Raw genomic sequence first — 19950 nt, 5'->3', positions numbered from 1 at the left:
TTAATAAATAGAGTGGAAAGCTTTCCTGTTTTATAAATTTGCATAACCGAATTTTGAGACACAATAAGTTGAACTGCTCACAACATGATAAATTCATATCCTGTTATAGTAATCAAAAATAGAGAGAACTCGACATTTCTGGTTGCAACCAAATGAAATTTATTGCTAGCAAATTTATCTTCTCATTCCAAAAATCTTTATTTCTATCTGTTTTGTTGCTTAAAATACTTACACTTTCAATTGGTTATGCATACTTTGAGGATTTTATTATATTTGAAACAGATTTACAAACATAACACATATAGGCTCTTCATAAATTTTGCTTAAAATGGATAGGCTGAAGCAAATGACCTCCACCTCGCCAATCATTGGGTGGTAGCTCCTGCGAGGTGACTTGTGGATTCTACTGGGTTTTTGTTACAGTGGTTTTGTGATGATTGCAAGTTAAAACGGCACAAAGGTGCGCATTACTGGCTTCCTAGATATCTTGATTCTCTCACTTCCCCCATCTTGGTATTTTGAGCTTTTTTGAAAACATGCCTTCTTGTAACTACATCACTTTTTCCTATTGTCCCTGATGATGCTTTTTGCTGTACTTCAGAAATTTATTTTCAACGAATACCATACTAGTTTCTACTTCTTTTCAATCCCTCACCCACCTATTTATCAATCCGTCTAATTAGGTTTAAGAAGAAGCCAAGTACTGATGAGAAATGTCATTGGCCTACATTACCCAACAATCCTTTACCAAATTTCTAAATTCTTATGATTCATTTGTAGTTGACGAATTCAAGTAGTGCTCGAATCGTGAATCACTGAATCAAATCAGATTTGGTTAAATATCTAGACACGCATAAACTTTTACTGCCTTCTAATGCTGCTGTGACTTACCATCTATAAATCGTAGGATGACCACAATTTCATTTAGCCCTTGGATTTTTTTACCACATTTCCAATCCCAGTGTTTCGTAAGTTCGCCTTCAATATGAATGGTTGTAAAGCGGCCTACTTTGCACTTTCATTTGCAGCATTGTAAAGCACCAAATCACAAAAATGATCCTTACCCTCGTAAGTGTGCTCACAGTGCTTACCGCATGTCACTTTTACTTGAAGTAAAGCGTCTCCTCTCCATTTCCCTGCTTCTCTTCTCCTCATCTCCATTTGGCTCCCAGCTCGCTTTTTTTCATTCTGCATACCAGCGAAATAAATCCACTCTTCATTTGTCTTTCCTCCGGCGTCCCCTTTACTTAGAGCGCCATTGAAACTCCATTAAAATCACCTTTTAGATGTCTTCGCATTTGGTGGAAACGATGATGATCAATGTAGAGGACTTCTCGGAGAGCTTTCTCACCTGTGGGACCTGTCTGTCCGGCTACGACTCGGCTGCTCATTCTGCCAAACTATTGCCCTGCTCTCACACCGTCTGCCGCACTTGTTTGGAACGTATCCTCGAGACTCAGGTTTGCTCAGTGTCTTCCTATCAAAATCTCCCTTTTGAAAAGCCCTACTGTGCCTTGGTTTGAGAGGCATTATTGTGAGGTCTTTAGAGGGTGAATTTATTGGTTGGGCACTTGATACAATGCGATTCATCGTCCGAATCAAAACACTTACAGCTTCAGAGGTATATCGCGTCTATAACTGGTTCTTACATCCATTTAGGGTCATTTTACCCTACCTAACTGGTCTAGTTACCCATCTGCCCATTGTTTGCACACCCTTCTCCTGAATCGCACTTATATACTGTAGCCTGAATTTATGCGAAAGGGAACAAGCAATATTTGTCCGGGTACTTTCAGAATCTTCCCTCTTCTAACGTTTTATCACCTAATTTTGAGAGGCAAAGAGACGGACTGCTGAGAAGTAGATTTACTGGTTGCGGAAGCGGCGCGATTCACCACAATAATTGTCCTACATCTGCATTTCTATCCTTTGGCTTCGGCACATTTTAAAGGGTCATCATCTCATTCCGGTTTAGGTAAAATCTGCGCCGCCTCTACTTCACCTACTCGTTTGCCGATTTTATGCCTCTCTTGTGCAGTAATTTTGATTGCTAAAGATGGTCTGGGGTGAAGAAGCAATGTGATTCACCACTCAGCTGTCTACCAGCTTCAAAGATGCAATATTTATTGTACCGGTGTAGCTCTCTCACCCTCATTCTTTTAAAAAGACTCTTCTACGCAAATAATGACTTCATCTCAGGAACTTTTCCAATGTGTAGAAAATAACAGCCCCTCTTGAACTGAATTCCAATTAATTTAGCCTTTCATTCATCCCACGCTCTTTTGGCATTTCACGCGTCTCCCCTGGCTTTGTGTCGAGAGCGTAATTGGATTCCTTCCTACCCTTCTCTACTGCTCCCCCTCCGCGTTGTTTCCTGCCGACTTTTCTCCATAAAGGCATTCCCGTGGCATTTTTTCCTTCTTAAAAAGGGTTATTTTCGCGGTTTTGTCTGACATCAGCAATTCTTCTGAGGGCTGAAATCACTGCGTATCCTGTCTCTCGTCTTTTGTCAGTTTGCTTTCGCCTTGTTTCATTAATCCTGCGCTCCTTATCGATACTTCTTGCGCACTCAGTTCTCATTATTTATTCTATGCGCTGACAATGATTTTCTTGATTCGGTACAACAATTAGCGAACTGCACGACCTTTGGTTCAGTGCAAACACCTGACTCGGTTCATCAATTTTTGGCAAGTTGACAAGACAAAAGTGCTCCTCACTTCTACGACTCTCATGGAGAACAAATGACATTGTTATGGATTGTAGAATGTAACTTCTCTTGTCTCCTAGTGAGGGATTATTTTCCCCACTGTCTAACCCTAATCTGTCACTCAAAATGTCTTCCCATGCTCTGTGTTTGTTCTCGTCCTCCTACCCTCCCTAGACGCGTCAGAGCAATCACCTCCCTTACTACTGACAATTTTCTGCTTGGAATATACTTGCCACAGCGTAGCACCTCTCATGCCCATTTCCCATTTTAAGTCAAGTTTTTGCCACTGCACAGACGTCATCCAGCAGCGTGACATTGAACGTCTAGAAACAAACGTGGGAGTGATGTCATCAAATCTTTTGTTGAAAGTTTATAAAATTCCTTCAATGCTGAATCTCTTGCCTCCCTTTCTCTCTTTCCTTTTTATAGTTAAATCACACTCTTCCTCGGATTCGTACTTGTTACCTTTGTAAACTAATACTCCCTTTTACGTTAAAAAAGAGGGCGAAAAATGACTGAGTTACCTTTAATTTCCTTACGATAGAAAAGAAAGTGAAGGCTGTAACTGCCTTTACTTTTAGGCTTCTTTGTAATCCATTTATGGTTTAAATGTTTTCTTGCTCTGTGATGGTTCTCATATCGCCACTTCAGCCGATTTCCTGACTTCTTTTTTCCTTGCGGACGACCTTTGAGCGACTTACTTCGTGCCAACAGTTGCAAAGCTCACCGTGTGGTATGTCAGTTTATCCCTTCTTTCTTGGCCCGTGAACTGAAGGGCCTAGCATTCAGATGAGGGCGCGTTCTCCATTTTCTTTTTTCGTGTACAAAAGGAAGTCATATATGCTTAATTGTACTAGTACCTCTGATGATCTCCTTTTCAAAGATGTGACAAAGATAGGCGCGTGGCAGGTGTATTGCTAAACTGCATGTGTTTCACTTTGTCATCATTCATTTTCAGAAATCGACAGACGACTGCGAGGTAAGTTATGCACACTTTCTCATCCTTCCCCCCCCCCTTCCCCCCTCTTCCCGTCCCCATTCGCTCACCTAAACAATTCTAGTTCCTTCCGGTCCTTTTTTGTCTTACAAGATGGGTGATAATTAGATCCTTCGCTGTTAGCATGATGTATGCATGAGGTCCGTGTAGGGTCAACTGAGTCACTGTGAAAAAGAGGAGAATAGTTAACTTCATCTATGCGCGAAAAACTGCATGCTCTACCCTGTCTAGTCTACTTCCCAGTGCCATTCGTTGTATGTACTCACGTTCATTTCCCCCCGACCCTCCTCTCCAGCACTATTTAGTTTGGCCAAGTGTATGAGCATAGGAATTGACTTTTGTCTCCCAGGAGTTAAAGTTGTCCGCCGATTTGCTCTCTTTCTGCGTCCTCGTCGCTGTAAATAGTACCTGATCGTAGGACTTTTCTGGTAGTTTACCAACTGCGTCTTTGATAGCACTCATTCTTGGTTAAACCTTCCTCTTTCCGCATAGTTTTCAGCATTTTGGAAACAGCCAAAAGGTTAAACTGCTCCGGGCAGCGCCTTAAAAGGGTTCGCTCATTCAAATGATCACCGCTACAGGCTAATCTAACCCTCTCCGCTTTTATAACACCCATTGCCTTTGGCAGGCAATAAATGAACCTGGTATATTAGTCACCTCCGTCTGTCTCACTTTTATGTCTCGACTGTTTGTCTCGGGCCTGATTGTCCGAGGCTGCTGCCAAGGTCGTTAGCACTTGGTGAAGTATGGTAGGAACACACTGAGGGGACGGAGGGTGTGATGTGCTCCATTCCCCATCCCATCCAGCCCCTCCTCAACCCATTTCAACCGACAGCTCATCCTGAAATACAACCTCTTTTACAAGATCTTACTTTGTGTCATTCTGCAACATGGAGAATAGGAGAATCTTCCCCCTAATCAGTCTTGTCTGCTAATTGAAGAATGAGGTGTTGCACACCGAGTTGTATTGAGCAGATAGATTTCAGCCGTAATCGTTGTTTGGCCTTCTGCAAGACGTTTCAACGGATAGATCGAGCCTGCAATATGTGACACCAAATGCACGCACGATCGTTTTGGAGATAAATTGGTAACCCAGATGGGTGGGGTGAGGTAAGGTAAGGTAGTGAGTGCACCGTTTAAGGACAAACCACTAGTTTGTTCAAGTTTCTCTCCCAAAGCAGTCGCCAAGCTAACTGTAAACAGATTGACTGGTTTATTACATGTCACGTAGGTAACAACCATGGCCCTCTCTTCCAAGTTAATGTAGGCGACTGGGAAATTTTTTTTTCATTTTAATCTTAAATTAATGAGTCACTCGGTGGTGGATAATTTTTCATGATTATGAAGAATGTAAGGTTTGCTTCTTCCCGCCCCTCTTCTCATTACTATCCCCATTATCACCATCTCGTTTGTTTATGACATCTTTTGCCCGTACGTTGTATGCCATTTTGCCATGTATGAGGTGATGAGTCTTTTTTAAGGGTTGTATCTACATGGTCATTGCGGCTGAGCGGGTGAAAGATACAGTCTCACAGTATTCACCAGCCCACCTGTAAATCGCGTCACTCTTCCCCTTTGTGACCAGTTGTCTGATTCTCCTGGTGACTTCTTTTGAAGCAATGCCACTTTTGGTGTGTGAGAGGTAGCTCAGAATATTCCCTCCTCCTCAGTGTCTCCACGCATGAATAAATCTGTCGGAAACACCGATTTTCTAAGTGAAGAAATGGCCCGCACACCCCTTTAGATTATTTCACTAACCTCACCACAGTTCTGCACACTCGGCCTTTTTGAAGTCCTCATTTAAGCTGTCTTCGTTTTTTTTTTTTCTGGCACCACCAGGCGGACGAGGAAACAATGCGTTGTCCAATATGCCGCGAGACAATCCTGGTGCCACGGGGCAGTGGTGGTGCGGCCACTTTTCCGCCTGCCTTCATTGTCAATCAACTGCTCGATCTGATGGCTAGTCAGCGACGTGACCGCGTACCCAAGTGTCGGCGGCACCCGAATCAGGAGTTGCTCTTCTGCGAGACCTGTGATGTCATCTTCTGTCCCGACTGTCGCGGTGGTAGCACTCGGTGGGTTTGGGTTTAAGCTTAAGTTGGGTTGGCTTCCTTAAATCGTGTAAATACAAGCCCACTCCGCTCTCCGTGATGGGGGTAAAATGACCTCTCCCAGAACGAATTGATGTCTTTTTGAGTCACAGAATCTCTAGAGGTCATTCCTTTATTTCCAATTGGCTTAGGGATGATTCTTCTGCCAAATGGTGGAGTTAGAAAATGCGAGAGAGGAAGCAAAAAGTATGTTTGATTATTACGCTTTTATTAGTCAGTCAAAAAGAGCGATTTTATCATGGAAAATAAAACCACCTGCGTATCTGTTTAATGCGCATTTGAGAGGGTGTGGGCGAATTTAATAACTGCGTATCCAGCATGATTTGGTGTGAGATTCAAACGCTCCTAAATGGCCGAGAGATATTAATACTGGCAGATTTGTTGGCTCATTACCACCACTACTATCATCATTTTACTATCCATCCCGATTTCGATGGAAAAAAAAGATTTGTCGTCTTCTTCGTCTACTTCTTGTTGCCTAGGGGCAATTTAGGCGAACACTAAAATGGATCTGCTGTTTGGATTATGGAAGTTGTTCACCTGCCACTCCTAGAAAGGAGGCAGAGAAGATATCTTTTTAACGCCTCTTTTCGGTTGCATCCAGCTAACCATGTATTCTCCAGCCCCCACTATACAACAGGCACTTTTAACCAGCTTACTGCCTTGATTTTATTAAGGCGCCTTTTGAAAGGCTGTAATCTCTTCTACCTTTCCATTTTTGCCGATAGTCGTTGTTAGCGTAGATCCTATGCTTCAAGCAACGGATAAGCAGTGGATTCTCTGCAGCGCCGGTAGTTCTCATGGTTTCGCTTCATCTGTAAGTGCATTTGAAAGCTTTCCTGGATTGAATTAGGCGACTGGAGGTGGGCAGAATGAATGTGTTCCCTCTCCAATTGACTCAGCAAGTACGTTGTTGTCGTTGTGGTTCCGTCCGCCAAGCTAGACCAATCTTCCCCATTTTTCTTCCACGCATCAAGCGCCTTGTTTTCCTGTGATGATCAAGGGGAGGGAATATTGAGTGTTGTTCAGTCGTCGTCTTCGCGGCCTAACACCGCTTCCGTCGGTTCTATGGTGAATAAGAGGGATGGAGAAGGCTGGCATTGAGCTGAGAGAATTAAGGCAGTAAGACGGGGCAGAGACGGAGCGTAGGCTTACTCCAGGCAGGCACAGGTCGGAAAGATAGCGAGTCCGACAATTTCATTGATGATACCAACGTTGTTAGTGGGCAGTGCAGGTGCCATCGATGTTGGTTCTCGTGACGTCAGTGGCCTAGGCATCAATTCACTCACCAACTCCAGCTATAGACAAAGGCTCGTCTTAGTGGAGTGATTTGACACCCACTACTGTTTTCTCAAAGCGTAAAAGTTTGTTGTTCTTTTACTAGATTCAAGGCGGACACTACTGACTCATCCACCACATCTAAGTCGGTGTGCACTCAGTCATTGAACTATTGATTCCTTATTCCCGCTGTAGAGGTCACGCGACAGAGGCCTGCAGCGGTGTGGATGCCAGTGGTGGTGGAGGCGGTAGCGGTGCTGCCCTGTCTCACAACGTTATCAGCTTTTCCGTAGCCATCAAACGTTGCTCTGAGATTCTCCTCTACAAGGCCAGTCTCTGTGTGCAGGAGCTCAATAGCGCACAGGAGGCTGTGAACGCTGAGCTACAACGTCTCGCGGAGTCCACTGAGGCTTGTGTCGCTGTGAGTGATTCTTCCTCTCCTTTTTATCAGGTTTTTATGCTTCCTTTCATTCCACCCCTTTACTCTTTGGTGGAAGGGCATTTCAAGTGGCCACATAATGTCTACGAAATGGTCTCCCTTCCTTTAAGTCTTTCACTTCTCCCTCTCTAAATCCATAAACTTACATTTTTTGGTACTTAGGTGGAAGTAGCCGGTTTGCTAGTCAGCAATCGTGATTTCCTAACTCTTCCATCAATTTCTCTTACTTTCTTCCCAATACACGGATTTCTCTTTCTTATTACTCCTTCCTGCTTTTTTTCATCAGTGATTACGTTCCTTCCATGGCCATGTTTTTTTTTCTCTTGGCCTCTTGCTGGGTGGGGTCTTAGCTACTGGAGTTCTTTTCCAATCTAGAAAGCCTGGTTATTTTTTAATCCTTCCCTCCTCTCCTCTGTAGCTTGGTTTCGTCCATGCACTCTAATTTTTTTCCTTTCGCAGGATATTATTTTCTCAGTTTTTACCTCCTTTCTTCCGATACCTTGCAGGATTGAGCTATTTTTGGGCAAGTCTCCTGGAAGTAACTTGTAAATGCTGAATGCAAGACTGTGTATTTTAGAAATGGCATCCAGCCAAAAGGTTTAAAAATCTCTCGGCTTTCTGGATTCCTCTTTTTGGCCGGGCTTATCTGCCCCTTCGTAGGCTTTTCATCTCTTCCATTTTGCTCGTTCGGTTGTACAGCCCCGATCTCAGATTCGGTCAGCGCTCTTAGGTAAACACGCAAAGCATCAGATCGAGTTCTTCCCACTAATAGGGTATCAAAGATGGTGTACTTCTCTTGGATAACTCCATCAAAGTTTATTTCCCTCATCCTCTCATTTATTGTGTGAAATGTTGCCATTACCCGGAGCCCGAAACCATGTTTATTTGTGCAAATTTTTTCACCATTTCTCATCCCTCAGTTTTCTCGAGCCCCACTTCGCATTTTTTGTGTCGTTATCTTTAACCCTCCAATCGGACATGTAATTGCTAGGATCCACTTTGGATCGTTTTTCAATTCTACACACACACACACGCACACAAATTTGATGATCAGTCATAATTCTTGCCCATCCATGTCAATTTGACGCCACTACACTACACTACATATTTCAACATTCTTTTTACCTCTGGAAAGGCTGAGTGTACGTTCACATTGCTTCCATTGTCGTCAAAGTGTCCCTTTCTCTTTCCCCAAATACCTCTCTCAAAGGAGTCTGTTCTTTTTCTTCCCTCTGAATTCTTCACGCCATGTGCATCACGTGTCTGAAGAGGGTTGCCGCTTTTGTAGCACTCTGCGTTGCTTTTAAAGGCCTTGGCATCGGTTTGACTATTCCCCATCCCCCGATGCGACACAGGGCGAACGATTCAGCTTTCGCGATTTGGTAATAAATCATCACTGACTGTGAGCAATGCCCCCTGGCTAATTGACTAGTTCGTAGGGCAGTAAAACGTCTCATCTCTAACGCTAGTGTCCTGATCGCCTAACTTCATGATTGGTGCCCAAATCGCTGACCCCTTGCCTCATTTTCACCTGTTCTATAAATCGGTGTACACGATTTTCTTGACCTTCTTTACTACTGCTGGACTGTAGGGCAAGGAAGGTTGGAGATACCACTTTTGCATTCGTTTATTAGAACTTGAACGTTAACCCTAGGGCTGTTTGATGTCTCTTGCTCTGTCGTTCTCTCTGCGTGTGTGTGTGTGTGTGTGTGCCTGAGGTCAGCGGTAGAAAGATGCTCTCCTTCAGGTTTCGCAGCTAATTTGGTCACTATAAATACGTCGTTTCGATGACATAGTAGACCTAGCAGCTACTCTTCATTTGGAAGGAAATAGGGGCTACAGGTTATGGCAATTTCGTGAAGAGAGGTTTAAAGAATCTTCGTTGTCCAATTGGCATTTTTTTCCCGTAATGACAGAGGCAATAAATTAGGTGACTTTGAGCTTGACAAGATGATGCTGCGACAGCAACGAAGAGTAGCGGAGAATGGCGTGTTTATTTGACCTCACGCCAAGTAGACACGCCGAAACGAGAATTTGTGGTGTGTCAAGACGGCTCCGGCCTTGTAGACACAAGTATTATCCTACCTGGTGCTCAGTTATTTGGCCAGTTTTAATTCCAATCCATATCACATCTTGTCATTTGAGTGTAGTTTTATGGCAGAATGCTTGTCTGCTTCACTGTCAAATGAAGCAGTAATGAAAGTTACCTTGGAGACTCAAATTTATTATTCATCTCTCTACCCATCTAATCGCTTTTCACCATATTTTACAGGTTACGACAAGTTATGGTATCTGGAGTCCTGAGATTCGCAATATGAATGATTTTGGAGGCTGCAAACATAATCATGTTTCCATGTGGTTGGAAAAGCAGGCACCTCATTGGGTGGAATAGGAAGAGGAGGAGGGTCGAATCGCCTCACTTTACAACTCCTTGATTGACTAACTTATTTAGCATCCTCCTTTGCCTGGCTGAGAATCCATAGTATGATCCTTACTCCTGCCTTTATTCCTTCAAAAGTAGGGGCGAGAGAGGAGGGAGAGCGGTGAGGGTTACAGATTAAATCCTTATTAGCGGTATCAGTGATCTTGCACCCACTTTTATAAGGGCCTTGCTAGGTAAAGGCATAAGCGACGTCGATGGGGTTGGGGGGCACGAACGGTTCCACTGGTGTAATCTCCCCTCCCCTTGAGGGAAGGTAATTCTTATCTCTTCCTCCTCTTCTTGCTCTAAAGAGTCGACGCAACCCTACCTTTGTATCAGGATGTTTTATGTTGGAATGTTAGAAGAGCACCTGTCTCCGTTGTTTTTGATTGGTGTGTTTAATTCTCTATCAGTCAACGGATTCTTCGTCCATAAAATTTGCTACTCTCTTCCTCGGCGTCTTATCAACTGCAGCATATTTTGCTTCTTTTTTGAACCTTCCAAACCCGGCTTTCGCCATTTTTATTTCGGAGGCATTGACGACACCTCTTATCCCTTGGTGGAATCATTGGAAATGACTTGGTTTGGGGATCGTCTGTCTACATGAGACCGGAGGCGCTGCTTCTATTCGGTTGATTGACTGATTGATTGTAGCAGCAGCAGACTATGGTACTCGAGAAGCCCGTTTCGTTTGCAAATGTGTAGTAGGAGATGAGGTAAAGAGGCCTTTAATCACGCGAAAGCGTTAACCCCCCTTCTTTCAGCGGTTTTTCTTTCGCCGACGGTAGCCGACTAGTTTGTCGCTTTTTTGGTGAATGCCTCCGTGCTAGTAATCTTCTTTCTGCCTGCTGTAATTTTTCCAAGTCCATCCAATCACTGATGAAAAAAGTGGTTACTCCAAGGTACCTTTCCTCCCTCACTTTTTCCCTCTCTACTTACTCCATGTTTACTTCACGGGCAGATAGAGGCAGATTAGCATAGCAGGGTGTGTTTACTTGAGCAAGGGCCTGATTAGGCAGCCGCTAGGTTCATGTCGGAATGGTTGTTATCAAGGCGAGAAGGTTTTGGGTGACTCCATTCTTATCTGGATGAAAAAACTGCCTCACCAGTTTAGCTTTTTCTCTACACTATCTAGTTATTATTCACTTCACACTCGCTCCAGAAAGTCATGTTTTACAATAGAGGCTGTGTTATCAGTCCATCAAACGTCAAAAGGCTCTCCCAATGACCGCAAATGAGGAATCTTAAAGGAGGTTGATGAGAGTCCCCAGGTGCTTAACCCCCAAGACACCAAGATCAGAATAGAATTTCTTAAGGTAAGAAGTACTAGTTTGTGCCATCCTCCCTCTAACGTGGAAATCTCTACTTCCATACATACCTTCTTAGAAAGTTTTCACAAAATTACAAGTCATTGGTGGGCTGGAATTGCATAAAAAACTATCACGTGCGCCATTCTTCCTACTGACGGTGTCTACTTCATCTTCTTTTGTTGATCCTTAAAAACAGGACACAAAGCTGCCATTTCCTCTGTTTGTTAAAGTACATGGCCAAATTTTTAGAAAACTTGAAATTTAGGCTATTTTGACCCAGTTTTTGGGGACTTTAATCACTGGATGGTGCAATCACATGTGTGTATGTGTGTGTGTGTGTGTGTTACCCTCGCTCTCCGTAATAAATATGCCTGCCATAAGTCCACTTTACCGGTAATTAGCCTTAAGTGAACTGTCTCTGTCATATTTGGCTTATAATACCTCTGTTTTCTCTCCTTATACTTTACGATATTTCACCATTTCTCCCATTCTCAAGCATTGTCCTTTTTTCGTTTTGGAGGTTGACAGGTGAGTTGGCTAATCGTCCGCCCGCCACGAAGCGGTGATTGGGCTGTCACCCCTCAAGGCAATGCTTAAATCCGCCCAATTAATGTACCAATCATTTGGTGCGCCCAAAATTGAGTCAAATCGTATTAGGCAATAATTTTTAAATTTATTCAAACGTTGCTTGTATTAAAGGTAGAGAGTGGGTTAAGGATGGGCGAAGTAGTGTGGAGAAAAGCCTGCACTTTAAAATCCGTTAGTCGCATTACTGCATTTAGAAGGCGAAGTAGCTCGGCCTCATGATTGGTCAGTCAACATTCTTGTGTTTTTCTCCCCTTTTCTGCGCCTCGATCAGGAAACAGTTAAGATCACGTTAGGTGATAAAGTGGCATTTATTCCCTCTCATTTCCCTAGTATTATGCAACGCTTGCAATTCGTAATAAGGGCAATGTCAATGGGACCATCTCACCCACTACCTCTGTCTCTGACGCCTTTACTGCCAAGTGAATATGGATAACTACTCCTCGACTTCATTACTTAGACTTAAGTTCCATCATGTTATTTACCGGTTTGCCGAAACCCGTGATACTATTATTCGATTGTTCGGCTACAAGCGTCACAAACACGTGACGTCTACTTTGTGAATGCTTTTTGTTCACACCAGTGGATTGGATGCACACTTGTGTTTTCCAATGGAACCTTGGTTGAGAGAAGGTAACACTTGGGAGTGAGCTGTGCTGGACGAATCACCGTGGAGGATTCCTGGGTGCGAGCACACGCTATTCAGCATCATTTGTTTTTCTCCCTTTCTTATCCCCTTCTCAGTTATTAGCCGACTATCTTTTTACTACAAATTTATTCTACTTCTTTCGACCGTCCATTAACATGGTAATGGAAGCACTTCCTTTTGGCTAATTTGTTAGTTGGTTTGTCGTTTGACAGGAGATTCCATTTCCTTATTTTACACCATTTCCATCTCTTGAGTAAATGTATTTCTCACTTTAAGATCAGAGTTAGTTATTCCAGTTTCGCCCTTTTCTTGTGTCGCATTGCGCATCGGGGATTTCCCAATTCCCAAATTCATTGACACATCTAAAATCTCACACATGCAGATTATGGCTGGTTTGCCGCTTGCCGCTTTCTACTACCGTCTCATTAATTAAAAATAAAGGGTGGTGTAGAATATCTAGGGAATCCTCTTACCCACCTGGATGTTCTCTAATTTAACCAATTTTCATTTTTCTCATTGATCATTCTGTGTTATTTACTTTTCTAAGTTTATGTATTTCAAGTTATTAATGATGCGGTTGAATTGTCAACGTCACCTTTTTGTCATGTTTACAACCCACCAATCAGCTTGCCAGTTTAGCAAACGGGAAGATTTATAGGTTAATCGAGTTTTCTGGGACCGAGAAAGCCGGCCAATCAGAACGCTGCTCCATATCGATTGGTGATTTCATTACTCCTTTCCTTTCTTGGCCCTTGATCTGTAACTACTTACTTCTTTAAGTATTTGCTTTCTTCAATGCTCCTTCTTCCACCTCCACTTCCTTTTCATTCCATTTATTGGTTTGCGGTCATAATAATTCCTGATGGCTTTGTCCGATTTAGCTGGCCAAATTATCCTTTTGAAGTTACGTCTGCAGTTTCGTCACACTTGTTCGTAACGTGATTGACTAATTTTGATTAAGCCTTTCCTTTGATCTCTGTCGGTGTTTTGGTTTTTTGGTGTTGGTCCATGTTTAAAGTGCGGTAAAATGAAAATGCTACATCAAATAAGAAAATAAACACTGCTACTTATTCATTTTTACCCTATTTATTGCATCATTGAAGATAGGCACCCATTTTTACGTCAAATGTTTCACAGTAGAGTAAGACGTTATCTCTAGACTATCATCTGTAATTAGCCAAGTAGAAATTATAAAAGGGTTAGTCAACTACTTCAGTCGGTTCGTTTGTTGATCGTTTTTCGTCGATTTATAACTTGCAACTGCGCCTAACTGGAGATATCTTTCACACATCCACACGCGCACACATAAACAGGCGGCGGAGTCGAGTTTTGCGGAGATTCGAGCACTGGTGGAGCGCAGACAGGCGGAGGTGACGCAGAGCATTCGACGCATAAGTGAGGAGAAGCGACACGCACTGGAGGACCAACTGGCTCTCATCGAGTCCGAACGCGGTCTGGTGCGCGAACAGTGTGATCGTCTCAATAGTCTAGTGCGTCAAATGCCTCCTCCTTCTTCTCCTCCTACTACTTTTTTTGATTTTTTATCAAAAGCCGTTCAGTGAGGCAGTTTTGATTTGGGATGTTTCAGGCATCCAGGCACTTTTCGACATTGTTAAATGTGTTTAAACCATCTTTGCAGTTTCATATACTTTATATTCCTTGTCATTAATCATCGCTATTGCGCATCCACCCATTTTCAAAGCACCACTTTATCCTATGAAAATCACGTTGTGTGGGTACGCCTGTGGATTTGTTAACCCTGTGCTTCTTACCTCAGCTTAGCCAGCATTTTTTTCTTCCACCTCACCACCTCCTAAATTGAGGCTACTTGGTAGTGGCCATCTCCATTTAGCCTGTGGTGGTCAATGGATATTCAGTGACTAAGGCACTAAAAGCTACTAATCCTGAACGTGACCCTCCTGAGCTACATTGTATATTCAAAATCAGTGTTTTTAAATGTGCTCAAAAGTAGGGAATAGAAGGCGAGAGAGTAGAAGATGTAGTCAAATGGACAGGTCTGAGCACGGCACCAGACGACATCGTAACTGTAATTTATGCCACGAGAGAGAGAGGAGGTCTGATTTGCATGTAAATGTTTGCTCTTTCATGCACAGTCATCCGTTTGTATACTTTGTCCATGTTTTATTCGGCTTGGGTAGATGTGATAGGTGAATATTATCCTCGTCTAGATTAATGACCTAACGGCTGCTGCCGTGGGTGGGTCTGCTCTGTCTCTCCATCTTTTCCCTCCTTCAAATTCCAGGCCGGGAAGAGCAATTCTTAGACGACTCCATTCGTGGTAAAATGCTCAAAATCTGGAATCACCTCACTTTGATGTCTACTGTGGTTTAGAAGGCAGGTGATATGCGAACACCTATTAGGTTACTTAATGGTGCTTGTCAAGCTTCAGTTCATGTACGGGTGGATCTGATGTGTGACAGAATAGGTCTTCGATACTTATTAGTCACAAGGCTGGATTCCCCTGACGCTACAAAGGTGGTCGCACAATTGACCATCGCTAATCACAATCCAGCGAGAAGCAGGGACTGCAGATAAAAGTTACTTACAACAGAAAGTTTTAACAACACAATCGCGTACTTCATCGTCGGAGTGGCGGGGTTGCACATTTGGTAGCCTCTGTCAATCTCACCCTCTAGTTCGTGATTGGGCCAACACTCGCAACACGTTTCCTTCTACCGTCACGCATGTGTGACATGGGCTCTGTACAAATACAGGATGAGGGTCATCGAAAATTGTGACACAATTGGAGTAGTTGCATTCATTTGTGGACTCGATTGGTCTTCACATTCTTGTTCGAATGACCTTGATCCTAACGTGAATATTTATTATCTGAACCTTGTATTTACCATTGAGGGGATTTGAACAAGCCATTTCCAAACTGCTTGTAGAATTTAGATAGTGAGAAAGGGGGGGAGTTGAGGAGAGAAGGAAGACATCTTTCTAGGAGCGACTGCTGTTATATTCAAAGTGGCCTGTAATCGGACAATTGCAGACATTGCCAGCTGAGGTCAAAACCTTAGCATCCAGTAACAACCCATTTAAGAAGCTTTGGCCTAGAGTCGCAGACCCAGGTGGTCACGTGGCTAAGAGGAATTTGAGGTGACAATATTTAAAGTAATCGGGAGCATCTGAATTTCCTCTGTGATCAGATTGGTGCATTGTTTTGCTCCCTTCACACAGATCGACGTGCGCTCCATCTCAAAGGGGATCAGTTACCTGAACGACAAGTTGGACACGATAGCGAGTCTGACGGAGCCACGCGAGAACGCTTTCTTGCGTTATCACGACAATCCTCCTTCACCACCTTCTTTGCAACAGTCAGTCAGGGGCGAATGCTCGGCACTGACAGCAGCAACAAGAACCACGACTCCACAGCCCGGATCAGCGAGTTTCGTGGACATTGCCCGGTGTTTGGCGGCTTTCGGTCGCATTGCTGTGAGCACCACCTATCCACCATTGTGTACAGCCAAACTACCAGAGGAGCTTTACCTCCACCTACTCGCTAAGGTGCGTTATTTGCAGTGATGATTGTCTAGGAGTGAGAATAAGGGGTGGAGCAAAAGAGGGGAAGAGAGGAGGGTGGAGAGGAGAGAGAGTTTGGACGTCTCTTTGATTTATTTATGTATTTCGACCTATGGTAACGGTAATAGAGAAGACCTTTGTAATACGAGTTTGTTTAGTTCTTAGCGTGTATCAGGTGACGCTGGATTGTTTGCGTGGTGTGTTTGATGCAGATCGGTACACATTGACTTCCTGTAAGCAATGCGAAGGGACGTATAAACAGGCATGTGCCAGTTCCTCGGTACAATACAGTATGGTGCTCTATGCTACACTGCTGTCACTTAAAACCTCTCTCATATGCTAAATGGTTGGTAGCATGTGGTACGTGATGGATGAGATTCCGGGTTATCTGCTTTGGGAACTAAGTTGAATACGATTTTTAAGTGATGACTAGCTGAGCATTTGGTGCTATAGAAGTGTTGGTGGACTGCCTCACTCTTGATGGCTCCACTAAGATTGTTGAATATGGTAAATTTTCTTGTTTTTCAATTTGGCGTTGGTGCAGGTGATGGTGCGGGCCTACGACTACCACGGTGAGCCTCAGACTGCAGGCACTGATCCAATTAATGTGCGTTTCGAGGATGCCCAGGGTCGTGAGGCGCCTGTGTGTCTGGTAGATCACGGCGACGGTACCTACGAGGTCAGTCTGTGTGCTCTCAGTCCAGGCGCGCACTGTCTTGTGGTGCAGATTCTCTCTCGCCCCATCCGTGGTTCACCCTTCAATCTGCACGTTCGTGGACGTCAGAGAGCGCGCTGGAGCATTGTGGATGGTGGGTTGCATGTATACATCTTTCCGCTCCTAGTCTGCTTTGCTACCCACGTCATGCATGTTGCTTCATTGCGCTCTCCGCATCTATCATATTATAAAACTCCAAAGGATCTTGGACACTATCTTCTATAACATTAGGTGAAATAGCCTCTTTCATACCTCCCTCCCCTCACAGGTCCAGATGGTCGCGGACTAGTACAGCCATTCGCTGTTGCTGTGGTGCCCTCCAGTCGATTTCAGACACCAACTGCTACCACCATTCCAACACCACCAGACGACAGTGTTAACGTCCTCCTTCTGGACACAGGAAACAGTCGTCTCCTGGTTGCTGACGCAGCCACCGGACGCGTGAAGTCAGTGTTGGGGGGCAGCGAGGCTCTTCGTGGTCAGGCGGCCACTGGCATGGCGCTAGGACCGCGGGGACTGTGGATTGTGAATTGGCGAGCAAATGAACTGATGCTGTTGGATCTGCAGTCAAATGAGGTATGGAGGCGAGATAAGGTCACGTTGGTGGCTAGAGGGCTGTTACCTGGCCTGCCTTAAGATCCGCACTCCTCGTGCACGTGTTTCCTGTTATTCGGACTGTAGGTGTTACCTGACGAAGGCGTGTTTTTGTCGTTCTAAAGACCGTAATGGGGTCATTGTTTGCTTTCCCATCTGGTAGGGCAAATTTATTGCCAAATGATGAAAATGGGTACTTATTTGCGGAGGAGGGATAAGTTAGGCCTGCAGTGATGTTGTTGCAGCTTTATTCCATCATCATCATAAATATTCTTCTTCATTGACAGTTTAGACAGTTAGTGGAGAATGACACGACATGGTAGTGACAGTTTAAATGCCTCCTGACAACGTAAATAGGATAAGGATGGCATAGTCAGCATGTTTTGATTTCTATATCAAATTGGAGGTATTACCAGGCTTCTTCCTCCAATAACTGTTAAATTGGGCGAGAGGCAGAGGAGGAGGAGACACGAAGAGGGATTTTCATTCAGGCTTGAATATATCAACCAGGTCACCACGTCAATTGTGCTTGCTTTATATTTCACCTTCCAGATCGTGGATCGTATCAGCAGTTCGAGGTTTGTGGAACCTACGAGCGTTTGCATTTGCCCTTGCACTGGACGTATTCTTGTTGCTGACAACGGTGCAGGCTGTATTTTCGCCTACCATAATGGTGAAGTTCATCCACTAATCGGTGGTGGAAGTGACAGCAGCAGCAACAGTAGTAGCAGCAGTAACAGTGGTAGTGGAGCGGTGAGTGCTCAGAACAGCTGCCGTGGTGTGCGGAAATTTGCCTCCGCTGAGCGCTTCATGAACGATGCCTTGCGTCGTATCACGGGCATCTGCGTAATGACTTCCGGCGAGATTGTTCTCGCTACTGGCTCCGAATTGAGGGTCAGTTCAGCCTCTTTCTTCTATCCATACTTCCACTTGCTCTCACGCTTTCTCTATCCCTCTTTCACATACAATTTGATGCTTGTTTGCAACAGATCTACTCCTCAGACGGTGCATATATTGGGAGTCTCTACGCACCTCTAAGTGGTGGAGGCGGCAGAGGAGGCATGAGTGTGCAGTCCCAAATGCCATTACCTCCTACCGCTAGTGCAAGCGACGAAGTGGATGCTGATGTTTGTCTGCCCTCCACCCTCACTTACAACTCCCAACTGCGGTCGCAACGACCCGCATCCTGTAGTGGTAGTGGACTCTCTTCTGCCCCTGGAAGTACCCTAACTCTTGATGCTACCACCACGCATCAATCGCTGCGTCGTCCTCCCTCCATCGGTGGTTCGATGCGTCCCACCACCTCCGTGACTGGTTGTGTTGGTAGGCGTGGTGTTGCGAGTGCTTCGTGCGCCGCCACTGCAGCGCTTCGGGGTCACTTTGGCGGTGTCTGTGCAACTCGCACCACTACCGATTTGGGCGAGTGTCTACTTGCTACTCACACTGATCGATCACGTTCGGCGGTTGTTGTCTACCCTGAGGTGGTGTGGCGTGCAGTAATTGCTGATACGTCTTCCTGCGTCACTGCCGCTGGTGAGTCGGTAGCCAGGGGTGAGGGAGAGTCGAAGTTGGGATTGGGCGCGGAGGAGCTGGGAGTGAGCCTGATGCGTCAGGCGAGAAGACAGGCGTACACGTTGGAAGTGGAGCCGGGTATGAGACGACTGGCTGGACTGGCGGTGTTATCAGACACCTCGCCCTTCTTGGTAGCCGTGGACCTCGGCGGACAGTCGGCGCATTGTCTCAGATTTGTCTGATGTGATACTTTCCTCATCTTCCTATTCTTCTCCCTTTTCCTTCTCCTCCCCCTCCTCCTACAACTTCTCCCATTCCGCAACCGCCATCGGCCTTGCATTTTATCCCTCCCATTCCACCACTTCGTCTGATGCACATACACGAATAGACTTCTGCTTGACTACCAAACCGATTGAGGAATGCACGCACAAACAAACATTATTCCTCTTTGTTGTTGTCGATGATGCGACTATTGTTGTCCTGTACATACACACTGTTGTTGACTGTCTCCTGTTCACTCATGTGAAGGCGACATTTGCATACATACGTATCTTAGATTATAACGTCAATACACCACCTCGAGTGTTTGTTAATTCACCTTATTCTCGTGCATTTTGGTGTCTGGCAACTGCGCCTTTTCATTCGCGGTGGCATCAGGTACTCGCCAATTGGCAGGAGTGGTAGTGGTGGTGTTTTGGCTTCGTCAAAATCTTGCCTTGCGTAATTTTTGTGGCCTAGTTATGCTTTATCTCGGTTATGCCAATCCATATTCCCTCTTCCCCAATGTAGGTCAGGCCAGATTGACTGCCCGTTTGGTGAGCCTAAGTTTTTTCCTCCCGGTTATTGTCCAACTCGCATGCATAGTAGCAGTATTTGTGAAACAAATAAATTCCAAATATTGGTGACTTTTGTCTAACTCAATGAACTTTTGTGGCCGGAAAGCAAATCGTTTGTTGTATTCCCAGTTATTCGATATTTGTGTTTGTTGTTATAACCGCTCCTTTTATTTTTGTGCTGTATCTTATGAGTTTTCTATAACAATAGGACGGAGATGTGAAGGACCCAACTCCCTCAAGTTGGCAATAAAT

The 19950-nt window shown here is 44.5% G+C and overlaps 1 protein-coding gene across 1 annotated transcript in view; it reads left to right on the top strand. All coding sequences in view use genetic code 11, as the record gives it.

Moving 5' to 3' along the window:
* Positions 1–1286: 1286 nt before the first annotated feature.
* The window catches only part of EGR_08269 (Tripartite motif-containing protein 3), a gene marked incomplete at both ends in the record, with an annotated part of 19338 nt that continues 674 nt past the window's right edge, over positions 1287–19950 (top strand). Inside the window, 9 exons of the mRNA XM_024497518.1 lie at positions 1287–1460; positions 5544–5779; positions 7289–7514; positions 13812–13988; positions 15700–16026; positions 16586–16850; positions 17025–17332; positions 17903–18244; positions 18340–19087. Coding sequence (XP_024348059.1) covers positions 1287–1460; positions 5544–5779; positions 7289–7514; positions 13812–13988; positions 15700–16026; positions 16586–16850; positions 17025–17332; positions 17903–18244; positions 18340–19087 — 2803 coding nt within the window. The remainder of the gene's footprint in view (positions 1461–5543; positions 5780–7288; positions 7515–13811; positions 13989–15699; positions 16027–16585; positions 16851–17024; positions 17333–17902; positions 18245–18339; positions 19088–19950) is intronic.

Source organism: Echinococcus granulosus, assembly GCF_000524195.1.
Source record: "Echinococcus granulosus chromosome Unknown EG_S00101, whole genome shotgun sequence".
Lineage (NCBI taxonomy): Eukaryota > Metazoa > Platyhelminthes > Cestoda > Cyclophyllidea > Taeniidae > Echinococcus > Echinococcus granulosus.
The sequence above is the reverse complement of the archived record's forward strand: the minus strand, read 5'-3'. Positions and strand labels throughout refer to the sequence as shown.